Here is a 27,989-nt window from a genome sequence, read left to right on the forward strand (position 1 = left end):
ATTACTGTAAAGATACAAAAGTTACAACTGCAGAACTAAATAAGGACACTTCCTAATTCAGCAGTAGTTCAACTAAGTATCCCCAATGTTTGAGTCAACAAGGGAGGAGAACAGATTTGTAAATATTTTCGTAGTTATAGTGAAAAGTACAATAAACTGCATTAGGAAAATCTTGGCTACAGATTTTCATACAAAGAACTTAAAGTAACCAAAAGTTACATGAGTTTACAATGACTGCCACTGTATCTTTAAGGGACAAAACAACAGGATTATCAGCCACTGTGAAATAATATGTATCTTTCTAGTTCAGTTAATTATTCATATCAATAAAATCCTGGGTTGGAGTTCTGACACTCTATTAAGAATGTATATGTTATTGAAATCAAGAAACTAAGCTAAACATACCTAGGTGAAGCCCCATCCAAGAGCTTGTTATTTTAATTACCACACAAAGTTCCCCTCATCCGTTCTGAGTAAGGGGAATTCTATCCACCAAGGTGGGTAAAAAGTTAATAAATTTCTTTTAATATTCAATTTTAGTCCCTTGCATCTCCGGTTTAAAGGTCAGGCTGAAAACAAAATCTGTACAGTGCAAGGTGGAGGTGGGTCAGTTCTTTTTCCTAGGAATGGACTATAATAATTAGACATCCCTGTTGAATGGTACAACAACCTTCATGCCAATATCATTCTACAAGTGTACCTTGTCTGTACTTGGTATTTACTCCCTCACTGACACTTGGAAGAAAACATACTGTATGTAAGCAGGATTTATTTACCCTATTCTTCCCAGATTCCTGGGTTGCCTATCAAATTATCACTAGAACCGCCGGAGCGGTCAAAATGACCGCTACACATTTTCAAAGCCTTATTTTGACCACATCTTTTGTCCTATTGTAAAGAGCTTCAGTGACTTTTCCTGATTACCAGTCAGAATCATCCGTATTAAATTTAATTAATTTTGCGTCATTGGATAGGACGTAGGTAACGTGTATACCTAGAACCGCCGGAGCGGTCATTTTGACCGCTGTATTGATTATCATAATAAAATGTGTTAGAACATGTGCTTATTCCTCTGGTTGAGATAAAATTTGTTTATAATTATTCTCCCTGCAATAATGTAAGCACAACAATGAAACTCTGATAGTCTATGCACGGCCATTGTTCAATTTCCTCTGTATTCATTTATTGAAAGGCGGCTACGAGGGCTAATGGTTCACTCTCCTCTGAGAGTAGCGAACATTCTTCCGCTCTCACAATCCCCTTCAAGGCCTCCCTCACCCCTCCTCTCTCCGTGAGCCAATCACAACCTTGGGACAACTGTCCACTAATCTCTCTCGGCAGTCTGGAGCCACAGCTTCGTCAGCTTGTCACAGACCATGGGTCGTAGACCACCGACCCTTACCGATGAAGAATTACTCACTCTACTGCATGACATTCCAGATGATATGTCTGAAGTTGAATGTGACCCAGATGTAGAGGACCTACGAGAAGAAGCTGCGGACGAAGATTACTACCAACCAAGTGTCCATTCTGAAAGCAGTGATTCAGATGATGCTGAATACCAAATTGTTGAACCAGGTAAGTTACAATAATGATATACGTTATCTTGATGTCAACATATCAACTTTGGTACTGAAATTCAACATTTAGACTGCAATTATGCCTGGTATAGGCCGAGAACTGAAAGTTATCAATTGTTCTATTACAGCAACAGAAAATGTAGTACGAAAAGCTGGAAATAAGAGGGGACGAATCAACACAAGCCTCCCAGGAACAAGTAATACGTTACTAGGTACAGGCGGCATCACGGAGTGGACTGTAGGAAAGTTTGGGAAGACTACACCTGGCAGGATGGTTTGTCACAACATCTTGAAAGAAAATCCAGGACCTACTCCATATTCAAAGCGGCATGTTTCTGACGACAGTGTAGAGAGTGCATGGCGTCTTGTTATTGATGAGTCTATATTGAAACACATCAAACACTGTACGGAAACGGAAGCAAAACGTGTTCTAGGTAATGAATTGTGGAGTGTAAGTTTAGAAAAACTGGAGGCATTCATTGCCTTAGTGTATGCTCGTGGTGTTCTTGGAGCCAGTAACACTGAACTTGATGAACTCTGGTCTAAAAAGTGGGGGCCACCATTCTTCAGTGAAACAATGGGGAGGAATTGTTTTCGAGAAATTCAAAGATTTTTGCGTTTCGACGTCAGAACTACAAGATCAGAACGTTTGAAGACTGATAAATTCGCGTTAGTATCAAAAGTATGGAACAAATTCATTGAAAATTGTCAATTGACTTATATTCCAGGTGAAAATCTGCCGGCTGATGAGCAGCTTTTCCCAAGCAAAACAAGGTGTCCATTCTTACAGTACATGCCGAACAAACCAGATAAATTTGGAATTAAGTTTTGGCTTCTTGTGGACGTTGACTCAAATTTTCTGTGCAATGGGTTTCCTTACCTAGGAAAAGACGATCTCAGAGGATGTGACGAGAGACTTCCCGAAAGTGTAGTAATGAAGTTGATGGAACCATTTCAAAAGAAGGGGCGAAACGTGACTACAGACAACTTTTTTACAACAGTGAAACTTGGTAAGAAGTTGAAAAGTAATGGTACGAGTATTGTTGGAACCATTAGACGATCAAGGAGAGAAATACCTAAAGCTGTGAAGGCTATGAAAGCTAGTCTTTACGACACAACTCTCCTGAAACATTCCAATGACACACTTACTGTTTATCAAGGTAAACGAAACAAGAACGTCCTTCTATACAGTACTTTGCACTCAGAAGTTGAAATTCAAGCTAATCCCAAAAGGATTCCCAAAACAGTAGACTTCTACAACAATACAAAATATGATGTAGATGTGGTGGATCAAATGGGAAGAAAATATACTGTTCGATCCGCTACCCGAAGATGGCCTGTTCATGTATTTCATAATATTCTTGACTTGGCAGCTATCAATTCCTGGATCATTTTCAAAAACGTGACCGGGAAGAAGATCAGTCGCCGAAACTACATCCTGAAGCTAGCAGAGGAGCTTCGTATGGGGTACATGGAATCGAAACCTAAGTATGTAGAAAGAGAACCCGAATTTAGGGAGCCTGTGGAAGGAAATGTACAGAGGAGGCAATGCCAAATGAAGAAATGCAGGAATAAGACAAACTTTACCTGCAGAAAGTGCAAACAGCTAGTGTGTGGTTCTTGCTCAAATGACATAACTAAGGTCGTGGTATGTAGTTCCTGCTCCAAACGATGCAGAATTTCATCAGAGTGTGCAAATACACTAATGGAAAAGAAAGACAGTGTTTCAAAAATATGGTGTGGTACGTGGATTTGGCAAACATATTTCAGGTCATAAATTACACTAAATAAAATGTTACAGTAATTTTCTTTTCTGTTAATGTGTAATAACTATTTTACAGTTTAGACTAAAGGAATTTGAAGTAAAAGCAATGTTTGTTTATTAGATAAGTGTGTTTTAGAGAAACATACCTGTGTTTGTAATAAATTAGGAAAATATTACATTTGCAATACGATGAAATAATTTGTTTCTTTTCTGCTTTAGATTCCATAATTAATGTTTTATAAACTTAGTAACACATATTTGAAAGTATGACAATGAGTTATACGTATTTAGAATAAAAATTATAATTCCAATACAGCGGTCAAAATGACCGCATCGGCGGTTCTAGGTATACAATATGTTCCGGCGGTTCTAGTGTTATACTTAACAAATTTTTACTTGGTTAAAATTCTGAGTGTTCGTCATGGTTTATTTTTGTGCTTTCTCACTGACAATGATTCATGGAGATGCAGATCTATCCTTTCAGGGCCAAAACTGCAATCTTCTTTAAGATGTCAATCTATAGAGAAAAAGTTTGCCACAAGTTCACAAAGAGGCAAGGGATAGTTCCACGTGTGCCCACCATTAGACCGATGACTTATAAAATTGTACTTCTTCTAATTGTATGGGATTGTAGGCTCATACATTTGCCATTTTTCTGCATGAACAACAGCAGGCTGGCCCCTGTAGCTTTCAAAGCGGACCATTGGGTCTATTACACTGAGTGGCCAAAAGTCACAGGAAGGGGTGTCCAATTAGAAAAGGTGCCGTGTATGACCCCTGAATGTTGCGGCTAACTGCGGCGTAGCCAAGCAGTCTGTCACAGACACCAGGGTTGTGAAGACGGCAACACGTTACGAGTTAACTGACTTTGAATGTGGAATGATCATTGGCGCATTGGTCATAGCATTGCAGAGATTACACGCGAATTCACGTTTCCGAGATCAACAGTGTTGAGGGTGGATCTTCAATATCGCAGAGTGAATGTTATCACCCGCGTAAACCGCCGCAAGGGAAGACCAAAGGCGTTTAATGGGCTACTGTGAGTCAGATAACCGCCCAGTTGAATGTTGGGAGTCAAGAACCCCACTTCTACCAGGACTGTAAGGAGGCAACTGTACTGCATAGGCTTCACCACCCGACGACCAACTCGTGGCCCTGTGCCGACACCTCAACACAGAGCTTGACGAAGTGCACGGGCCCGTGAACATCGGCAATGGACCATGGAACAGTGGCGGCGTGTGGTATGGTCCTATGAATCCCGGGTTTCAGTTCTATCGAGCCGATAAGCACGTGAGACTGTGATGTCTGCCCCATGAAGCTATGGATCTTGCGTGTCAATAATGTTGTGTCCAGCAGGAGGTGGCTCAGTTCTGGTCCAGGAGGTGTTCTCATGGTCGCAATTCGGCCCCACTCTCCGGCTGCAGGGAGCACTGACAGGCGCACGTTATGTGGACATTATTTCCGACCACTTGCATTCCTTTCTGGATATACCATGTTTCAACAGGACTAAGCGTCATGTCACTGCTGCCCTGTGCTTGTATACAAGCTGGAGGAAAGAGGAAGTCCTGGCTATACTTGTATTCTCCATAAAGAAATTTTACAGATTTAAAGCTTCACTCCATTTTCAGAAGCATGACAAATAGAACAACATTTAACAGTCTTTACAAGTTTAAGGTATTCCTCCAGCCAACCAATAGTTGTATTACACCGCTTTTCATGAGAGTTTAATCCTGATGTAAACAAATAGGTGGAGCACCTTTCCTACGCACGTAGATATGGACGTAGTTGATAGGAGAAGCAACCGTCGCACTCACTCGACTGCATGTGAACTCGAAGAAAAGTAGTGCGTCGCATTGATTTTATTTTATTACATTTAGAGAGTTTGGTGATGATGATGATGATGATGCTTGTTGTTTAAAGGGGCCTTACATTGAAGGTCATCAGCCCCAAAGAGTTTACAAAGACTTGATAACAATAAAAAAATCTTCCACCTTTTTGACACTTGTATTTGCATTCTGGCAAATCAATTAATTATACACAGTACATGTTTCATTCTTTTTTAGAACATCTTGTTATTAAGTCTTTGTAAATAGTATTTGATACGGAAAATGAAGCAGATTTCTTGCAAGCCAAAGAGTTTGGAAGAGTACGAAATCAAATTAAAATATGGTTGTCCTATAAACCGATGTATATATATGGTTTTGTTTTAATTAAATAGTAATTAAATAACGAGAAATTAAGGCACAAGGCATGGTGTAACACAGGAAGTCTTCTCGTAGTGAGGGAAAGTCCCAAGCTGTACAGCGTGGAGATGAGGTGTTGCATCTTGCAGCAGCAGTCGGTGTCAGTATTCATAGTGAGAGACCATCACATGTAGTGAAGCTCAAAAGAGGAAAACCGCTCAGAAGTGACCATAAGCAGTGCATCGTGAATGTGTTCAATAAACTAAGTGAACAGAATCCAGGTTTAGTCGTTCATTCGGAAGTTCAGATCTTCGCACTGTTGTCATAAGTGACATGCAGCCCTGTACATCCGAACAAGAGACGTTGACGGGGTGGAGGTCAGTACTACACGCTCAGCAAATCACAACTCTTTCTTTGGTGGAGGCGTGGACATACCATGTTTACATCACGATCAAACTCTCGTGAAAAGACATATACATACGGTTGGACCCACACCTGTTACAACTAAATTCGCCCAAGATTGAAGCTATGAACATTTTAAACATAGATTTTCGTTGCATTTGTTGATTGTATTTTATCTCAAGTATTTTATGTATCACTGTTTTTGTTTCATCTTTGTGTTATTTTACCTGATGATGACCTCTAGGCTAGTTCGAAACATGTCCTATGTAGTTTTTTTATACAGACAATTTATCAAATGGCAAATGTGTATTGATCAGGTGGACTTTATACAATTAAAATCTTTCAGAATTTTATCTTAGGTAGCATTGCTATGCAAATTATCATTTTTGCCATCACAGTGTCTTTTGCTTTTGGTTCAGATGGTGTTACAGCTTGGTGAAGCTGTGTTGGGAAAATGGATTACTGCGATAGTTCTTGCGTAGTTCTCATGAAGATTATAGTGACAAGAGGGTGAAAAGAAGAAGTGCAATTAAGAAGTACAGTATGTATGTGCATACAATTCCAAACGAGAAATGAAGGATATATTCTTGGTACCATGCTCAACTAACCTGTATAAAGCCATGTGTACAATATGTAATAAGACATTCAGCATTGAACATGGGAGCTTTAATGACATTACTAAACATGGAAATGGGCAAGAAGTGCAGAAAGAATATCAGTTTATCAATTAAGAACAAGACAATATATTAATTTTTTGGTTCTAATTCTGAAAGTGGCATCCATCAAAATAAAGTTACTGCTTCCAAACTGATGAAAGTTTATCATAATATTCTCTACAATGTGCCTGCTATGACTGTGACTCCAAATTAGTACCAGTGATATTCCCAGATTTGGAAATAGCCAAAAGCATTTCTTTTGGAAGAACCAAAGCAGCCACATTAGTTGCTAGTCTGCTTGCACCATTTTCTATGAGACAACATATTCCATATCTTGTTCCGAAAAACATATTCTTTTATGAGTGATACCTCTAATCATTGATGCACTAAAATGTTTCTTTAGATATTTTGATTGATTGTGATATGGGTATTATATATTATTTGTGAGACAGTGATAGTCTTGAGACTTCAACTTAAGAGCAGGTAAACAATACACAACTTAAGTTTAATAATGTTATTGGCTTTACGTCCCACTAACGACTTTTTCGGTTTTTTGAGACGCTGAGGTGCCGGAATTTTGTCCAGCAGTTCTTTTACATGCCAGTAAATCTATCGACACAAGGCTGACGTATCTAGCACCTTCAAATACTACCGGACTGAGCCAGCAACGAACCTGCCAAATTGAGCCACTCAGCCCGGCAACTTAAAAATATTTGTGCCTAATCTGCTGATAGTGCAAATGTTAACTTCGGAACCAAACATTCAGTATTTACACTCTTAACCCTTTGAGCGCCATATGCTATTACGGTTTTCCTACTGCTGAGCATAAAGACCAGTTTCCGTTTTTTGCAAGCTTTTGTTTGATCACGCACAGTTCAGCTGTTATAGGTAGAAACTTGAAATTTTTGTTTATTTTTTACTAATATGATCCGCCTATACGAATCAAGACTTACTCAGTTCATTTATGATCATTAGTAAACATTTGACAGCCAAAACCCAAAAATATTAATTAAAAGTAAAATAAAACAATTTTTATACATCGTGAATATATTTATTCAATAGTACAACTTGTTATGAAGTTATATTGAAAATTTCATTCATTCTGAACCTAAAATAAATATGTAGTAAAAATAGTTGATTTACTTATTATCCAAATGAGCCAAAAATACAAGTCTAATTACATTTGTTTGGTTTATATGTCCATACTTACAAAATATGGTACAAACTTATTTTACATAACATGGGCCCTATCACAAATAATAATAATAATAATAATAATAATAATAATAATAATAATAATAATCAGTACAAGCATATTTTCATATTTTTCAAGACCTCTCAAACACACTTATGTTTTGTCAAGCACAATGGATGGATGGCTTTCTTGCATAGTTTGCAAATATACCTAGTCCTTTTCCTCTTCCCTCCTTGACTGGTACCAGTTGCACTACAGGTGGCACAATTCCTTTGTTTCATTTCCGGTAGAAGTTTAAGCGGATTGCTGCCACTGGCGGGAGCTGTCTATGCCTGAATGGGAGCTGGGTCACACAACCACTCTGCAGACAGTTCTTGGATTATTAAAAAAACATGGCGCAACGGCCCCGAAGGGCCATGACCTAGCTAGTGACTGCTGCTCAGCCCGAAGGCCTACAGATCATAAGGTGTTGTTTGGTCAGCACGATGGATCCTCTTGGCCGTTATTCTTGGCTTTCTAGACCGGTCTTGGATTACTGATATGGTGAAATTCAGTCCTGACTTAGGTTTTATCAGTATTTAGGCTATATAATTTACCGGGTGGTCCACCAGCCCCTTGCGTTCTATTTTTATGCATCCCTTCAAATTTACTACAATTCTGAAAGACATCGGTCCCTCTCCCTAAACCGGGATAATATAACGAGATGTGTGTTTACGGGCTAGAAGACAGCAGGAATCGTGAGCGCCACTATTAATTCATTATGGGAACCTGTAAAACGAGTACAGACATGCAGAACACGTACTTTAAAACAGGAGGTGGATGCACAGACTGGAAGCACGGTACTGTACAGGCTGGGAAGTGGGCGCTGCAGGTCAAGTGTTGCAGTAGCTCACATGGCAAGCAGGCGGGGAGATATGTGATGGTGGACAGTGCTCGAGGTAGGAGGTTCGAATCCCACATAAAAAGTTTTTTAACAGCCATTTGCCTGGGATTTGGTAAGGTTACATACTTGATAGCTTCCAAGGACTGATTGTTATTTGACCCTGTAAAGGCCGGTCTACACTGATTAACATTTAACACCAACATGTTAAATTTAACATGTATATTGTGATTGTGTCTTCCAATTGACTTTGCATGTTAACTCAGAATGTTGAGGTTAACACTTTTAACATGTTGGCGTGTTTTCCGCTCCAAGTGGAAAAGTCAAGTCAATTCGTTGTTCGTGAGATGTTGGCACAGCTTCGGCAACTTCCTTTCCGGTTCCATGTCAACAGATAGCCAAACGATGCAAACGACGTGCTTCTCGTGAAGTAGGATTATAGTTACAACACTCTGCAACACTCATTCTCTTTGTTATAAGCTACAAATACAGTACTGGTAACGATACGGGCACGTGTGTCGTTCTCTGTGCACTATACTAAAATTTATAGTCAGAAATCGAGTGGAGCAAGATTACTTTGGACTTAATTAATGATATAATAGAAAGGCCTTGTTTATGGGATGTCTCATAAAAGGAATGCAGAGATAAAGCGAAGAATGCCGACATTTTACAGGAATTCTAAATTATCCTTAATTGTTCCCGCGAGTGCATCAATAAAAAACCTAGCGTCCCTCCGCTACCAGTACAGTCGAGTATTGGAAAAAAAAATCATAAGTTGGGTGCGGGAGCGGACGAAGTTTATACTTCAAACTGGTTTGCTTTTGAAGCAATGAGAAGGATGAGTGGAGGAAATGTGTCTAATAAAACTGCATTTCTAAGTCATAACAAGAAGCAACAGTGGCAATAATTAAGGGCGAAATCCTCTTTATCTGAGTCCATTGTCCTTATTTGAAAATACTACACACCACCTAAATGTATAACCACAAATTGTTATGATGAACTATTTAGGGCCTATATATAAACAAAGAAAGTCAAGTTTAACATGTTTATTAAGTGTGGACACAATGTTAAATGAAACAGTATTCAACATTTAACATTGAACATGTTGATGGTGTCACCAGTTAACATTTAACACTTTTAACATTAAACATGTTGTTGTTAAATGTTAATCAGTGGAGACCGGCCTTAAAAGACCATATGTATCGTTGTATTGGGTATGGTGCTGGGTTGGATAAGGATGAGATGTTGATCTGTAGCCAGTTAGCTACGTCGTACATGTTCCAAGCTTCGTAGACCACAGGTTGGGCAAAGTATGCCCCATTGGAACGATAACAATACGCGATGGCAGGTAAGTATGTAGCTGTGCGAACTCCCCCTTCTTTGAAGCAATTCACAACAAAAAGTTTATTCTCTGCCTCCAGATGTACTCCAGCAACAAGTATGTGGATGTTACTTATCTATGGAGAAGCTAGACAAAATGCATACCAGGCACAACGCCTGTACCAAGAACGTTATCTGGATAGACGACATTCGACGGGCATGGCATTTCAGAATGTGGAAAGACGCCTGCACGATACTGTATCCCTGAGAAGTACACAGCCTGTTCGAGATCATCCCATGACGTCTACTGACAATGAAGAGGTTGTGTTTGACACTATCTGGCGTAACCTTCATACTAACATGGGGGCCATTGCACAGGAGACAAACATCGGCCAAGCGTCTGTTATGCAGATACTGCATACCCACCGGTTTCACCCGTACCATCTGCACTTACACCAGGAGCTCCATAGTCATGATTTCGATGCCCGGGTGGCGTTCTGTTAATGGATCCTACAGCATGTGGACACTGACCCTGCTATTCTAGCAACTCTCTTATTTATGGACGAAGCACGATTCCACAACAATGGAACCGTTAATCGCCATAATATGCATTACTAAAGTGTGGATAATCCCCATTGGGTGCTACAGACAGCTTTTCAGATACAGTGGGGCGTGAATGTATGGTGTGGAATCAAGGGTGATCACCTCATCGGTCCCCATTTTTTTGAGGGCCATCTGACCAGCCAACGCTATCTGCAGTTTCTCCAAGATGAACTACCAACGTTTTTGGAACATGTGCCACTCCTCGACCGCTGCAGGATGTGGTTTCAGCATGACGGAGCTCCACTGCACGTGGCGGTGGTCGTCCGGAACCTTCTCCATGCGACGTAACATGATAAATGGATAGGAAGGGGAGGACCTGTCCCCTGGCCTGCCAGATCGCCCGATCTTACGCCCCTGGATTTTTCTTTGTGAGGCCATGAGGCCATGTAAAACACTGGTGTATGCACAGGAGCCGGCCAGTCCTTGTCACCTTAGACAGCTCGTCACCGAGGCATGACAATTCGTTTTGCCGGAGATGTTGCAACGTGCTAGACGGCCCTTACAACATCGCGTGCAGCTCTGTATCGAACACAGAGGTCATCAGTTCAAGCAGGTGCTGCGTTAAACGACATGGATAACATGTCGCATGTTTCTTTTTTTTTTTCTTTTTTTTTTTTTGCTAGGGGCTTTACGTCGCACCGACACAGATAGGTCTTATGGCGACGATGGGATAGGAAAGGCCTAGGAGTTGGAAGGAAGCGGCCGTGGCCTTAATTAAGGTACAGCCCCAGCATTTGCCTGGTGTGAAAATGGGAAACCACGGAAAACCATTTTCAGGGCTGCCGATAATGGGATTCGAACCTACTATCTCCCGGATGCAAGCTCACAGCCGCGCGCCTCTACACGCACGGCCAACTCGCCCGGTCGCATGTTTCTTAGCCTGTAACAACCCAGTTGCATACCCTTTTCAGGGCCAAATAAACAAATCAGTCTGTGAAAAATACTGGTATTAAGTATACAACCTTGCCACATGCCAGGCAAGACTGGCTTGAAAAAAAATACTTACATGGGGCTTGAACCTTCTAACCCTCGAGCACTGTTAACTATCACATTTCTCCCCGCCCGCCTGCCATGTGTGCTACTCCAACACTTGACCTACGGCATCCACCTCCCAGCCTATACAGTACCATGCTCCCAGTCTGTGCGTCCACTTCCTGTCTTAAAGTACATGTTCTGCGTATCTGTATTCATTTTACCGGTTCATTCAAGGGTGCCGGCCCCATGGTGTAGGGGTAGCGTGCGTGCCTCTTACACGGAGGCCCCGGGTCTGATTCCCAGCCAGGTCGGGGATTTTTACCTGGACCTGAGGGCTGGTTTGAGGTCCACTCAGCCTACGTGATTAGAATTGAGGAGCTATCTGACGGTGAGATAGCGGCCCCAGCCTAGAAAGCCAAGAATAACGACCGAGAGGATTCGTCATGCTGACCACATGACACCTCGTAATCTGCGGGCCTTTGGGCTGAGCAGCGATCGCTTGGTAGGCCAAGGCCCTTGGGTTTGGTTCTTTTTGGTTCATTCGAGGTACCCATAATAAATCAATAGTGGCGCTCAAGATTTCTCCTGTCTTCTAGTCCGTAAACACACACCTCGTTATATTACCCCGGTCTCGGGGAGTGAGACCGATGTCTTTCAGAATCGTAAATGTGAAGGGATGCATAAAACTGGATCACAGAGGGCTGGTGGAGCACCCGATATACAAATTAACAACCATCCTTGAGAAAATATTGAAGGTAACTTTTTTCCAATATTTCACACACCTTCGTTCATCCAAGTAGCAGTACATCATCTGATCAGCCTTATCCACTCCTCCCATTAAGTCATTATAATGTCTAATCATTTTTGGTTTATCGGTAACAAACAATTTATTGCCTTTCTTCTTCGACTGTAGTACACTTTCAGCTGAAGAATTAGTCGATGGCAACAGAACTGGTTTCTTCTGTTTTGCTTTTTGCCTGTGGCCTAACATTAGCAATTGTCCCTTGCGATAGTACATTCTCTGGCCTACACAGACTTTCATTTGTGCAGGAATGCCTTTTCTATTAATGCATAATGTCCCCGTCAGGTGTGTAAGCTTACAATACAACTCCTTAGCCAAGACAACTGAGATAAAAAAAACTCAACGAAAACATGAAAACCTGTGTTTAGGTTCCCCTTTTCAAGCAATTTCATTACAACTTGGTATGCAAGGCCCTTTTCTCTGTTGGCAGTCCCACATTACGCTTTGCACCTTTATAGATAAAAAATCCCAATAAAAAATCCCAAACAGTAATGTGTGACTGCATTATACAGCGCCCAGAGCTTGATGCCCCGCATATGGTGGAGCTTATTGGTACTGAATGAGCTGTGTATGTTTTTTTTTTGTACCTATAAGACTCTTGTCGATTGAAAGCTGTTTGTTTGGAGAATAATACTGCCTGAAAACTCGAGTAGCATGCTCAACTAAAAAACTAAACCAAGCACATGGCCTGTCCTGGCCTTGACAGTGTTCTACTGTCTACTAAATAAGAAAACTTGAGAATACTTTCAAATTGGTTTCTTGCAAACATCTTATTACTATTTTTTTTTATGCTAGTTGCTTTACGTTGCACCGACACGGATAGGTCTTATGGCGACGATGGGACAGGGAAGGGCTAGGAGTGGGAAGGAAACGGCCGTGGCCTTAATGAAGGTACAGCCCCAGCATTTGCCTGGTGTGAAAATGGGAAACCATTTTCAGGGCTGCCGACAGTGGGGTTCGAACCTACTATCTCCCGAATACTGGATACTGGCCGCACTTAAGTGACTGCAGCTATCGAGCTCGGTCAAAAACATCTTAACAAGCCATGGAAGATGATGTGAATGTAGTGTCTACCAGTATCCTGAAATAGTAGGCTTTTTATTTAGGCCCATGTTTAGCATGACCGCAATAAAAGCTTTGATTTCAACAAAACTTACGGACCTCCATCTCCTCCTTCAATGAGCATGTAATTTGTTACGATTTACATCAATAATGTGCCTTGTATGCACAACGGAATCTAAAAGTGTCAAAGATGAAAAGGCCGAAATACGATATAGGAGGCCAGTTCCTACGCGGGGGCATGGCTTAAAAAAAAATAGTAAGTCTCTAACTAAATATATTGGGAAATTTTGAAAAGAAATTACTTTTCAGATAAAAACCAAATGGGCTTTCAAAAGGACGTTAGCGCTTAGAAGATTAAGAAATTAAAACAATGATTTAATCCCATCAAGTAGTAATTTTTGTTTTGTTTTTTACAATTTGCTTTATATTGCACCGTCCATGGCCTTAATGAAGGTACAGCCCCAGCATTTGTCTGGTGCGGAAATGGGACACCACGGAAAACCATGTTCAGGGCTGCTGACAGAGGGGTTTGAACCCACTACCTTCCAAATGCAAGCTTACAGCTGCGTGACTCTACCCACACGGCCAACTCGCTCAGTTCCATCAAGCTGTTCAGCTCATAAACATTATAATGCAACTAAATATGCAACTGATAAATTCCATCTTTTTTTATTTAGAAGGGTTTGTTAGTAAGGTACATAACAATTTTTCCTTTCATTCAGAAAGAATTTAAAGGAGTTCTGTGACACTGAATATATGGAACTTCTTAGGCATGTGCCCACTACACGGCTGAGTATTTATCCAGCTACTGATAGGTTGCACCAATGTTTTCCTGCCATAAAGTCTTATTTTGGGTGTCTAGTGGATGACTGTTCTGTGGCTATATTTCCAGGATGTTCAGCATAGTAATGATGATGTATCTAGAACACACTGCTATTTACTTCTTTCCATAATTGTCTAAAAATGTTTCATGACACAGTGCAGTCCTTGGAAAGTAAAAACGTTGTTGACTGTTGAAGTGTGTTCCATTATGGTATCCTTCAAAAAACAATTAAAACAATTAATAGAACAGTGAATATCAGATACACTTTTTGGGTATATCAATAAATGGCATAGGGATGTGGCGACCCCATCACCCAGTGGGCAACCACTGCAGTCAGCCTCCCAAGTATTGGCGGGTAAATCATAGATCCAGCTGACATGACGAAATGCTTGTCAGACACTGATGATCATCTAGTGCAAAACCAAACACTTGCGCGAAGATCCACGATAGGCCCAGCAAGCCAGAAGTTAAGAGTCTTATTGCTTTCAAACGTAAGAAGAGCTTTGGATTAAAGTTATTACCTAATGTGACAGTCTTTGAGCAGATCTATCAGGTATGACTGCCAACATGGTTCCGATGATCGACGGATTTGCAAGAAGAGAAAGGTACGAATTGGGACCATGAATATATTGACACTGACTGGTAAGACCGAAGAACTCATAGATATGATAGAAGAAACATATCTTTATTGGGGCTGAGCAAAACAAAAAGGAGAAAGATAGGTAGCAAGGTTCTCAGAGGTGGCTACAAGTTATATTGATGCGGACTGGAAATGGAGGCCAAAAATGGTGTGGGATTTTTACTGACAAAAGATAAGGATGCTGTGTCAGAAGTTTCCTACAAGAAAGACAGGATTATAATATTATCTGTACAATGAGTCAAATTATGTGATTGTACAAGTGAACGCCCCACAGACTGGATACAGTGCTAATGATAAAGAAAAATTTCTTCAAGTTTTAGATAATGTAATTGATGAAGAAAACTTTATCATTATTGGAGACCTAAATGCACAAGTTGGAGCAAACAGACAAGGCTGTGAGGATTATCGTTCGGCCACATTGGTTTGGAAACAGAAATGCAGAAGGTGAACAACTGATTGATCTTTGTAGAAGAAATGGCATGATCATAAAGAACACCTTTTTCAAAAAAAGCGGCAGAGCCACAAAATAACAAGGTATAGCCGGGACGACATAAATCTTTGATTGATAATGTCATCACAAAGAAGATCATCACAAACTGATGTCAAGGTCATGGACAGCGACCATAGATTGCTGATCATGGGCTTGGACCATATGACACATGAAATTCAGAAGAAAACAAAGAAGAAACAATATCAGATTAGAATACAACAAAACTTACCATGGGAGAAACAACAACAGTAGAGGAAGAGTGGGAAACTTTTAAAGATACATTTGTGGAAGAAGCTAAAGAACTCTGTGAACAGCATCGACCAGGAAGGAAAAAGACACCTTGGTGGAACGACAAAGTCAAAACAGCCATTAAAACAAGAGACCAAGCAACAAAGATGCTGGATAAAGAAAAACAAAAAACTATCCAACACCAAGTGAGCAGAGAAGTTAATAGACTACAGGAACTTTATAGAACAAAGAAACTCACAGTTAAGAGGGTAATAAGAGAAGAGAAGGAAAAAGCATGGAATGAGTTTGTGGATAAATTGGAATTAGACAGCAGAGGAAATAGGAAATTATTGTACAGGGTAGTCAACAACAGAAGGTGTAAACAAGAGGATATAAAAGGCAATAGAAGGGGACAACGGAACCTTAGTGCGAGAAGACAATGAAATAAGGAATAAATTTAAGACCTTTTTTAATGTCTCTTAAATGGAGTAGTGAGCATTACATCACACAGTGAGGAACCCTGTAGTAGTAATGAGGAAAGTAGAAGCATAGAACCCCCAATTACATGGCTGAAGATAGAAAAGTATGAGGAAAGGAAAAGCAGTTGGAGTGGATGAGTTAAGGACAGATATGTTGCAAGCAGCAGGAACGCCAGCAATCCAGTGGTTATATAGACTCCTTAACACAGTATGGCAGGAAAACACTGTCCCAGAAGACTGGAAAAAGGGTAAAATCGTACCTCTTTTCAAGAAGGGGAGTAGACGGAAATGCATCAACTACCGTGGTATGACTCTGCTCTCTCTCTCCTGGAAAAAATCAAAGAGATTAGATTTAGAGGAATTGTAGAACCTTTATTGGAAGAGAAACAATATAGTTTTAGGCCTGGAAGAACAACTACAGACCATATCTTTGCTGTCAGGATGTTAATGGAAAAGTACTGGGAAAAAGCGAAACCACTTTTTCTACTATTTCTAGACATTGAAAAGGCTTATGATAGCATACCAAGGGAGCATATCCGGAAATGCCTAAAAGAGCTGGGAGTTCGTGACAGTTTTATTGCAAAAGTGAAGATTCTATGCGATAAAATCAGAACTAGTGTGCAAGTGGGTTGCGGGCTGTCCAAATGGTTTGAAACGAAAAGAGGAGTACTGCAAGGCAGTGCTTTGTTACCCCTCTTATTTACCATTGTGATGGATGCTGTAATAAAGGCTCTACAAAGGAAGGAGCAGCAGGACTTGCAAACTTTTACCTTTGCAAACGACATGGTGATCTGGGGTGAAACCGAAAATGATGTGGAGAAAAAGCTGCAGAAATGGAGTCAAGAGTTTAAGAGGTATGATTTAAATATCAACAAGGCTACGACTCTGGTGATGAAGTTACATAGGGGAGATGACAAACCACAAATCAGAATAAATTATACCAAACTGGACAGTGTTCCAATGTTTAAGTACCTTGCAAAGTATGAGGTGGAGAGTTGAATTAGCAAAGCAACTCAATTTTACTACCAAGTAAGACAACTGCTGTGGGATAAACAAGTACCACCAAAAGCAAAGATGACATTATATAAATCATATTATACACTCATCCTCATGCATCACTTAGAAACCACCATGCTAACAAGACAATTCAAAACTCCAAGCTGCAGAAATGATGTTGCTACGCACCATGATACAGAAGACCAGGAAGGACAAGTTCAGGAATGAAAAATTCCAAGAGGAGGTGGAAATAGGAGACTCCCTACTACAGAGGATTCAGAAAGCAAGACTGAAGTGGTCTGGCCATGTAAGAAGGATGAGTGCAAGCAGGACTGCAAGAAGACAATATGAAAAGAGAAGTAAAAGGAAAAAGACCAGTGGACAGACCCAGAGGAAAATTGACAGACCTGGTGAAGAAAGATGTTGAGGAGAGAGGACAAAATTGGGAGAAGATTATGAGAGAACAGTGGTTCATGGACAGATAAAGATGGAGGGGGCTCATACACAACACCCAGGCAACTGGAGATAGTCAACGATTATGATGATCAATAAATTGTCTGCCAAAATGAAATTGCAGTCCATGGACTTAGAGTATTTGACTTTTCAGAAAATAATTTACTATCTAAAATTAGTACATGATTAGAAAAGGAGACTGATTTCAACTCTATTCTCAAAATGGTTCAGGGATTGAAGCTGGAGACAAAAGTAATGTTGTATCCACAATGGACATGGTAGTGGGGCACTAGTTGAAGTCCCCCTGTGTTGGTTTAATCCAGTTCGGCAGTATAAACTCTTGCTTCTAGTACTAATTTCTGACAGAGCTTGCTTTAGCTGTTGTAAGTTTCATGCTGTTCATGAAATTCTGTTATCCTGCTCTCATCAAAACCGGCAAATAAAAACACAAAAAATGGCAGCATTTGCCACATGCCCACAGCCTTGTTTTAATTCTTCTATTCTAGGGGCAGGTTGGTAGGTCCCTGGCGAGTATAAAGGAAGGATCTCTTGTCTCTGCCAACACTTTCCTTACCGAGCTTGATAGCTGCAGTCGCTTAAGTGCGGCCAGTATCCAGTAATCGGGAGATAGTGGGTTCGAGCCCCACTGTCGGCAGCCCTGAAGATGGTTTTCCGTGGTTTCCCATTTTCACACCAGGCAAATTCCGGGGCTGTACCTTAATTAAGGCCACGGCCGCTTCCTTCCACTTCCTAGGCCTTTCCTATCCCATCGTCGCCATAAGACATATCTGTGTTGGTGCGACGTAAAGTAAATAGAAAAAACACTTTCCTTAAGAGGAATATGTTTGTATGACAGAATACCTCGTACTATATACAAGGTGTCGCTGAAACCGATGTTAGTATAACAAAGTAACGCACAATAATTTTTTTCCCCAAAAAGTTTAATATGTACAAAAACCAAACAAATCACAAATGTATTTTACATCTTTGACCTACTTTTCTACATAATCACTACGTTTCTCGACACATTTCTCCCATCATGGTACCAGTTTCAATATGCACTGTTCGTAGAAGTCCGTTTAGTTGGAATACAGCCATCTGCAGACTGCTGATTTCACTTCCACATCTGTCGAAAAGTGTTCGCCGGCCAGGAATTTCTTCATGGGACCGAACAGATGAAAGTCCAACGGTAGGTCTACCAGGTCTGGACTGTATGGTGGATGCTGGAGCACCTCCCACCCAAATTTGGCAAGTTTCTCACGAACATGGGGATGGGCATTGTCGTGAAGAAGTTTGACACTGTCAGCATTAATGTTGCGGCGTTCGTCATGAAGGAAACTATGCAACTTAACCAAAGTTTCAATGTAGGCTGCAGCATTCACAGCGGTCCCGTCTTCAGCAACGTCCACCAATACCACACCAAACATGTCCCAGACTTTCCTAGCAGATCGAGTAACTTTGAAATTTTTTCGGACTGGGGAACCAGCATGTTTCCACTCGGTTGAGGCCTGCTTGGCTAGTGACAAAGCCATTGGACTGGGATCAAGCAAAGCTTAGGGCTGCTAAGCGGCTGTTTAAGGCTGTGAACATCCCCTATTGTAAGTTTGATAGAAAATGAGTAGTGGTACGCCCACGACTCATCACTAGTGACGATTCCTTTCAGAAAGTCTGTCGTAGGTAAGACATTGTAACTGGTGTAAAACCTTCAATTATTATGTTTAATATATTTTAATTATAGTTTATTTACTGCTAAATTATCTTTTATTAAATGTTAAACATGACTAGTACAGGGTTTCCCTGTAAATATGTAGTATAAATTTGTATAACCTCAAATACGTATTGTGTATAAGTTTAACCTCAAAATCTATATGGGCCGATGACCTTCGATGTTAGGCCCCTTAAAACACCAAGCATCATCATCATCAAAATCGATATAGTTGAAAGCAGTAGAAAAGAGTCAAGTCAGGACTCAGTCAGTGTTGGACTTGAAAGCAAGTGATGGACTGCGAGTGACTGTTTGGCTCCGAGGTGGAGTCGGTGAGCTCAAGAGAGTGTAGTGCGCGAGTCGGTGTTGTTGATATCTGTACTTGTCAGAATAGACTTCAGGATACACCGCTATTAAGAGTTGCAGTGTCACTTGCTAGTATGTATAATTGTGTGTTGTGACTTACCATGTAAATAAAGTAATTTATATAAAGAAGTGAACATGTCCTGGTGTGATATTTATTTACGTACAATAAAATCGCATCGCAGAACGATAAAAATGGCGACCGTGACAGGACAGGACACTTCAAGACTCAGCAATGAAGATCGAACAAATGACCGTGGCAATGTTACGGAAAGCGCTGGCATCCCGAGGTTTACTGATGGCTGGAAGCATAGCAGACCTACAGGAGAGGCTGCGCCAGGATTTGATAGACAACGAGTAGGACCCAGGCAGTTCCGACTTCGCAGTCACCTCGGAGGAAGAAACCAACAACCGGGTAAGCATTATGTTCGCACAACTAACTGCTTTGATTCAGGCCCAGACTGAAAAAATCGACGCCCAGTCTCAAGAAATAAAGAGCCAAATCAACTCTTTGGGCAACGAAGTGCGAGCCTCGGTGGAGTCCGTAGTTCAATGCCCAGCAGAAAAAGCGAGTGCGCTGTGTGAAGTACGACAGCTCTGGAGACACGGGTGAAGCCTGCAAGCAGTGATGGTAGCTCCGGTGTCGTGAAGATGGCAACCCCACAGGACAACGGGATCATTGTAGCGATGGTGGAGTCCATAGTTCAAGGCCCAGCGGAAAAAGCGAGTGCGCTGTGTGAAGTACGACAGCTCTGGAGACACGGGTGAAGCCTGCAAGCAGTGATGGTAGCTCCGGTGTCGTGAAGATGGCAACCCCACAGGACAACGGGATCACTGTAGCAATGGTGGAGTCCGTAGTTCAAGGCCCAGCGGAAAAACCAAGTGCCCTGTGTGAAAACATGACAGCTCTGGAGACACGGGTGAAGCATGCGAGCAGTGATAGCAGCTCCGGCGCCATGAAGATGGCAACTCCACGGGACGACGGGATCATTGTAGCGACGACAATCAACAAGCGAAGGTGCCACCTGACCAGGACACTAGTCCCGGCACGAAAACATGTGCCGGTAGGAATATTGAATTCAGCACCCTGGAAAAAGAGTAGACTCAACAGGGCCAAGTCCACGACGTGCGAGCCTCTCCCGTGCATCACACTGGTAGACTACGAAGACGCGTGGGCCCTGACAGAACACAAGGGTACGAGCGAGGGGAAAGTCAGTGGAGTGTCGACTGCCATGCGAGGACCTGCAGATCATTGCTCCCGAGAACTGGGACACCGTCAGCCAGACCCAGCGGATCCCCCATGGAAAGGTGGTGGCCACCGATCGAACTATCTGGCTGTAAAATGTGTACTGCAACAGCGCCAACAAGAGGACAGTGTGATTAAGGTAGTCTAAGTGTAATTAAATAGTGAGGACTAAGAGAGACGAAATAGATATAAGGACACCTAGATATAATTTAAGACCTAGATTAAGGAATGTACAGGGTAGATATTGAAGGTTTTACGGGGGATAATTGTCGTAGGTACAACATCGTAACTGGTGTAAAACCTTCAATTATTATGTTGAATATATTTTAATTATAGTTTATTTAATGCTAAATTATCTTTTATTAAAAGTTAAACATAACTAGTACATGGTTTCCCTGTAAATATGTAGTATAAATTTGTATAACCTCAAATACGTATTGTGTACAAGTTTAACCTCAAAATCTATATAGTAGAAAGCGGTAGAAGAGAGTCAAGTCAGGACTTGGACAGTGTTGGACTCGTAGACAAGTGATGGACTGCAAGTGACTGTTTGGCTCCGAGGTGGAGTCGGTGAGCTCAAGAGAGTATAGTGCGCGAGTCGGTGTTGATATCTGTACTTGTCAGAATCGACTTCGGGGTACACCGCTATTAAGAGTTGCAGTGTCACTTGCTAGTATGTATAATTGTGTGTTGTGACTTACCGTATAAATAAAGTAATTTATACAAGGAAATGAACGTGTTCTTGTGTGATATATTTATTTACGTAAAATAAAATTGAATCGCAGAATGATAAGTCATGCCCTTCTGCAGCGTAACGCGTTAAGTGATCCATGCTTGTCATCATTCACTGGCCCTTGTGGTTGTATGTCAGGTTATTAGGCACCCAACAAGCACTAACTTTACGGTATTTCAACGTGTCATGAACAATGTTGTACACTACATCATAGAAAACGTGATAATGTTCGCATGTGCACACGCTGGCTGTTCAAAATTGCTACCTCAATGATGCAGACATTCTGCAGAGTTGAAGCTGTTACCGGCCACTCTAGCATGGCGAATCACTAAGGTTCACACGGCCCTCTTCAAAGAATACACACCACCTGGAGACATTGCTACTGTCCAGACAGTCGTCCCCATACATGCCACACATGTCCCTGTGAATTTCACTCGGTGTATGCCCTTTAGCCCACAAATATAGAAATACACTTCGCTGCTCTTCACACGAGGGTGACAGTAACATGCGTGCCACGTTTGTTTTTGTAGTTCAGGTTTCTTTCGCTAGAGCTGCACATCAAAACAAAATACCCTCAGTAGTGCAAACTTCACACTATATCGTGAAATTTCAACATTCGAGCTGTAATACCCCGGGAGAAAAATATTATTGTGAGTTACTTTCCACTCTGCCCTCATATATATATATATTTTTTTTTTATTTTTATTTTTTCTGAGGGTTGTATTCAAGAACTAGACTTTGAGGCAAAGTCGACTTTTACCCACCAAAGTCACATTTTCCCATTCACAGACGAGACTGTGCGGAAAGTAGACTTTGGCTGAGACTTTGCTTCAAAGTCGCCAATGGCCCGTACTTTAACTTCATAGTCGACTGTAGAGAATAATACAATGGCGGACATTGTAAACATAATGCACCTTGTGAATTGGCCGTGCGGTTAGGGGCGCGTAGCTGTGAGCTTGCACCCGTGAGATAGTGGGTTCGAGCCCCACTGTTGGCAGCGCTGAAGATGGTTTTCCGTGGTTTCTCATTTTCACATCAGGCAAATGCTGGGGCTGTACAATTAAGGCCACGGCCGCTTCCTTCCCACTCCTAGCCCTTTCCTATCAAATCATCACCATAAGACCTATCTTGTGTCGGTGCGACATTAAGCCAATTGTAAAATTTAAAAAAAAACCAAACATAATGCAGTTTGTGAAAAATATTTTGAATACGTCCAGGAGATAATCCAAGCCCCACATACCCCTAGTCAAGTTATACAAGGATAACAAATTCAAAATTAGGTACATATTCAATAAATGAACACACTATGTTCAAAGGTGCACTAATGACGGAAAATCGAAGACGACTACCTACTCTTCCAGTAGGTCTACAACTGCTAATTGCTTTAAGATATCTGATAGATATTATACCTCAGGGTAAAAGTTCAATTAATGCAGGTTTTGAACGTAGACATCTAGGCACGGTTGCAATGTCATTTGGTTCTTTCTTGCCGACTTCTCGCAATGGTCATAATCGTGCGGTGCACAGGGCTGCCAACTCTTGACCTTAAGAACCAGTCATAGGCTACATTGTTAGGTGTGGTGGCGCTACTTTTGAACTTGAACCTACGAACTAGTGGACTGATTTGGACTGCGACTGAACAAAGGGGGCCTGGGTGCATAAGCCCCAAGGTCAGGGCCGCAAAGCGACTGTTAGCCCTCTAGTATTCCGTGTGGTGATAGCGTTGCATTTAAAAAGCTGAAGTAGTTTATAATGCCGGTTAGTGACAGAGCCATTTCTTGATTGGTTAGATCTGGCTAGTGACAAAGCCATTGGACTGGAATCAAGCAAAGCTTAGGGCTGCTAAGCAGCTGTTAGGCCTCTAGCATTCCATACGGTCAAAGTCGCGCATTCAAAAAGGTGAAGTAATTTATCATACTGGCTACTGACATGCTGGTCACTTGGCGGAATTACTATCCAAGACCAACTTTCCAGCTGACACAAGGGTGCACAAATTTTTTAAGGCTGCGGACATCCTCCATCGTAAGTTCAATAGAAAATTATTGTTGTTCTGTATTGTACACAGTTTTGTTACTGATAGCATTTAATCTTTTTATTGTGTGCGGGTTGGTACCGGAATGCATTTCACTTGATTACTGGGAATGAAATCATATCCGATTGTGTGTCATGCATTGGAAATGCTACTGCACACTTCAGCAATGAAAAATGGTGCGTGATACATGATATTACATTATAAAAGTAGCCCTAAATGAAGTTCTGAGGGCTGGTGGGTTGGTCCCTGGCTGTCGCAGTAAACACATCTCTCCACTACAGTGTATTGCACATAAGATTCGTAACATTTCAAATCCATTACAATGTTATAAATCTTATGCTGCACGTACTAAATTTCTACCACCAGACTTCCTAATTTCTTATTTAATGTAATGCTTTTACACGTAACTTATTGATGTTACGTTAAATGAATAAGTACAATGTTCTACTTATAGAGCTAATCTGTTATTTTGTTATAGAAAGTTTTGACTAGTTTCTGCTGACTTACGAAGTTGGCCAACTGTCAGCGGAATAATGAGAAGGGTATCTGTACTGATTGCCAGGAGAAGACCGCAGTTTTTCAAGTTTTCACAAGTTTTCTTCTATGGTTGAGAAAATGGAAAAACAAAAAAATTACAATACACTAGGCCTGATCAGAAATAACAAAGTGCTTGACGTTAGCCACTCATCTCATGTTTTCTATTATTATTACAGACATCATAGCCAACCTCAAATACAGTTCATAAAATCTCGACTTTGCAAAGTCTACCTCTGCCAAAGTCTACTTTGGAGAAAGTAGCATCTATGAAACAGACCTGGAGCGAAGTTAGACTTTCCTATCAAAGTAGATTTTGTAAAGTATCCGTTCGAAGTCGCTGTTCTTGAATACTACCCTAAATTGAAAATTTTAAAATATGAATAGCCCGAATAAGAAAGAAAAATTTTCAGTTCAAAACAAGGTTGAGTTTTGCTTGTAAATTTCATGTACACATAACTAACTAAATAAATAAATAAATAAATAAATAAATATCTATGAACACAAATCTGTAAGAAATATGCTACAAAAACATGATACTAAATTTTGAAAATACTTGCTTGTAGTAATCATGCTGTCTGCTATTGAACACAGATGCGATGTTGTGAAATAGTTCTACAGAACACAGGTATACACCACAGTTGATAAGAGTAGAAACAAATGTAGATGGCTTCTCTACATAATGCTTTACTTCTGCAGTGTCCTTATCTTGCACAATGCAGCCATAATGTAAAGATTGTTGACGAGTAGCCTCCGTAGTCAGCATAGTAACCTAGGAACAACATCATTCAAATTTATACAGATGCCACAGTCACTATTTTCACAAAAGTTGCATGTCTGAAGGAATGTCTGAAGGAAGGTAGAGGAGGGAATGCGACCTTTAGATGTATATTAAAGCCACATGCCATTTCATTTCATAATTTCATATCAATGACTGTGGACCACGGATCTTAACGAGGTTTCAGTCAGATATTAAGGTAGATCAAAACACTTATAAGCCTATGAATTATAAAAATATTTACTTATTTCTAAAATACAGCCTCTTTTTAAGCAACTTGTGACCCTGAATTTGGAATGTGTAGAACCAAGATTGTGTCATGTAATTATCATTTTATGAGAAAGCATGAAAACTATTAGCTTCTTGTAAGAATTTTTAAAAAGAGGAGGAGTAGTGTTGCAGTTAGGAGACATCAGTTTGGTCTGTTTCTTAATTGTCATAGTTCAAGGATACAAAATTCTTGATGTGAAAATTATATATATCCAAAAATCTTCATAACCTTTTTCACAATTTATTTACTGGAGTTGAAATTTTATGTGGATGTGACCCAGTTTTACGGCCCGATGTCCCTCCTGACACCACAACTGTGTGAAGAGATGTATTCACTATTGCATGTTTCTGTGGTAGTTGAAAGCGTTGTGTGTTGTACAGTATGTAGATTACGAAGAGTGTATAAAGACACACAAAAACAGGCAGTACCCAAACCACAGGAATTAACTGCATGCAGTTAAAATCCCCAGCTAGGTGTTTTAGGAAGTAAACATACTGTAAACCAAATTGTGTACTTTTTCATCAGGGTTTGCTGGTTTAAACCACTGACGTTTTTTATTCCTGGTATTTTTACTACTTTCTAATTCTACTACCAGAACAACAATCACTGTTTAAATTTAGACAATTGATGCAGGCCTCAAATACGGTAGATGTACTGATATATAAGTAACGTAACCCCTACCTTCACCTAATCCATTTGCAAGGATGGAGTATTCTATGTACCGCAGATAGGAAAAGAGGGGCACTCTCACCAAAGCAGACTCTCCTTTAGCCTGGTGGAACTGGAGCATTTCAACCAGTGGGAAATCAGCACACACATCTCCATTCATAACGAAAAATGCTTCAGGATTACCACATCTTATTTGGTCTCGAAAGTGGTAAATACCTCCTGCAGTACCCAAAGGCGTGAATTCTTGGAGGTACCTATAATAATGGAAATCAGAGAATCCATGTGAAATCTTCAATGACGCTTCCGAGAAAATGAACTAATATGTGTGAATCGTAGTTCGAAAATTCAGGGTGGAGAAATTCCTACATTTACAATCTTATTAAGTTCCAAAAGAAACAGACATGCCTGACCTAATGTTCACTTTGTATTCCTGAACCATATCAGCAACAAACTGGGAGAGTTCTGAAGCTGGATAATATCCCAGTATAAGAATTTCTTTCAAGTTTGGAACATTGACGCAAGCTTCGATGTGATGCTGTATCATCGGCAGCCCGGCCACGGGGAATAGTGGTTTGGGTATGTCCAATGACAACGGCCGAAATCTCGTCCCTAGGTTGAAGAAAAGTATGGTTGAAGTACAGAACACGAAGTTAGTCACACAAAATCATATTACCTACCGCATACCACAATACTAACCCTTCAAGGGTCCGCCTATTAAAATTACAGCTTTCAACATTATAGTCAAATAATCACACTTCAACGTGGCAGACCTCTTTAAAATATTGCAGAATATGATTACATACGCCCAAAGAGTATATGCATACGTTCGGTCTGTCACGTCAGATCAAGATATTCAATATTTATTTTTCCAGAGTTTTTTAAATTTCACATCGTAGAAGGCACTAGCATGCCAAATTCACAGCCCTCACAGGAGTAGACCTAGTTCAGCAAAGAGTATAATGTCGAGCGTCGTGATATACTTTGATAAAATAGCCTATGGATGAACAAATACAAATACTGTATTTGGGATGAAGGAACTTCACAAAGAGAAAATAGAATTGAGTCTTGTTTTTTAAAAAAAAAAATATTTTACCTATATAAGGTTTAAAATTGAATAATACTCATTTTCCTAAGAGATCTGCTCAAAATGTATTTATAACGCTATTAAATCCAGTAATACAATAGTGTGGCCGGAAGAAGGGAAGTAGATGGATCCTAATTTTCTGTCTCTATGACATTGTAGGTACAGTAAAGTCATCTATAAACGACGACAAACACTACAACGTTTTCTGCATTGAGCTGCAGATCGCGCTCTTGTCCTGGGTGAGTGGTACAAATATTCCCGCTCTATAGAACAAGTCTGTCTGCAGCGATCGCCTGTCATCAGATGTAAAGTGAATTGCAGTCTGTGCCGGTACGGCTGACGGGGTAGAAGTTGGGAGTGACAGTGAACAGTCTTCTGCATCTTGACATAGTCGTAGAGTCGAAAGTGTCCAAAGGAATTTAGAGAATTAATTTACAATGTCTGAAGAAGGTCTGGAATATGAAAACATCATTCAACAAGGTGGCCCAAAGAAGGTAAAACTGGCACTGAAATTCATTCATTTACTATGTGTTTTATTTTATAATAATTGCCTGAAGTACGTGCACTATACCGGTATTACAATTCTTTGCTCGCAATACCTTTGGGGGGGGGGGCTGAAATAACTGAATTCTTCCCTTTAATAATAATAATAAATCCTACTGGTGAAATATCTGGCGAACGTTTGTCTCCAGCTGATAATTTCGTGGGATTCTTAGATAATTTGTGAATGGTGTATAAGTAGGTATGCTTAGAACACATCTTGAGATGGAAGTTGCAAACAAATGTATCATTCACAAGGAAGCAGGGGTAATGCCCTGGTGCGTACTGTCTAGTCATTCTGGTGAACATTTGTCGAGTTACAATACTGGCTGGCTCTGACGTGGCCACCTAAAAGTTAATCACAGTACCTTTTATAATATCCCAATATTTTAACTATTGCATTAGCTAGGGCTACCGTACATGTTATTAATGGTCTTATGGAAACATAATACCGAAGGCGTATTGCTATACATTTGCTTATCATTAAATTGCAATATTCTTA

General features: G+C 40.7%; 2 protein-coding genes across 2 annotated transcripts in view; one reads left to right on the forward strand and one right to left on the reverse strand.

The window, feature by feature from the left end:
• Nucleotides 1-26,883, reverse strand: part of Gmppa (GDP-mannose pyrophosphorylase A) — a 41,775-nt gene extending 14,892 nt beyond the window's left edge. Inside the window, exons 1-4 of the mRNA XM_067149998.2 lie at nucleotides 26,560-26,883; nucleotides 26,274-26,472; nucleotides 25,946-26,117; nucleotides 24,706-24,917 (exon numbers count right to left, since the gene is read on the reverse strand). Of these exons, the coding sequence (XP_067006099.2) occupies nucleotides 24,706-24,917; nucleotides 25,946-26,117; nucleotides 26,274-26,472; nucleotides 26,560-26,599 (623 nt within the window). The 5' untranslated portion in view covers nucleotides 26,600-26,883. The remainder of the gene's footprint in view (nucleotides 1-24,705; nucleotides 24,918-25,945; nucleotides 26,118-26,273; nucleotides 26,473-26,559) is intronic.
• Nucleotides 26,884-27,165: 282 nt separating this feature from the next.
• The window catches only part of LOC136876229 (coactosin-like protein), a 224,512-nt gene continuing 223,688 nt past the window's right edge, over nucleotides 27,166-27,989 (forward strand). The window contains exon 1 of the mRNA XM_067149999.2: nucleotides 27,166-27,441. Within this exon, the coding sequence (XP_067006100.1) occupies nucleotides 27,385-27,441 (57 nt within the window). The 5' untranslated portion in view covers nucleotides 27,166-27,384. The remainder of the gene's footprint in view (nucleotides 27,442-27,989) is intronic.

Source organism: Anabrus simplex, chromosome 6 (genome assembly GCF_040414725.1).
Source record: "Anabrus simplex isolate iqAnaSimp1 chromosome 6, ASM4041472v1, whole genome shotgun sequence".
Lineage (NCBI taxonomy): Eukaryota > Metazoa > Arthropoda > Insecta > Orthoptera > Tettigoniidae > Anabrus > Anabrus simplex.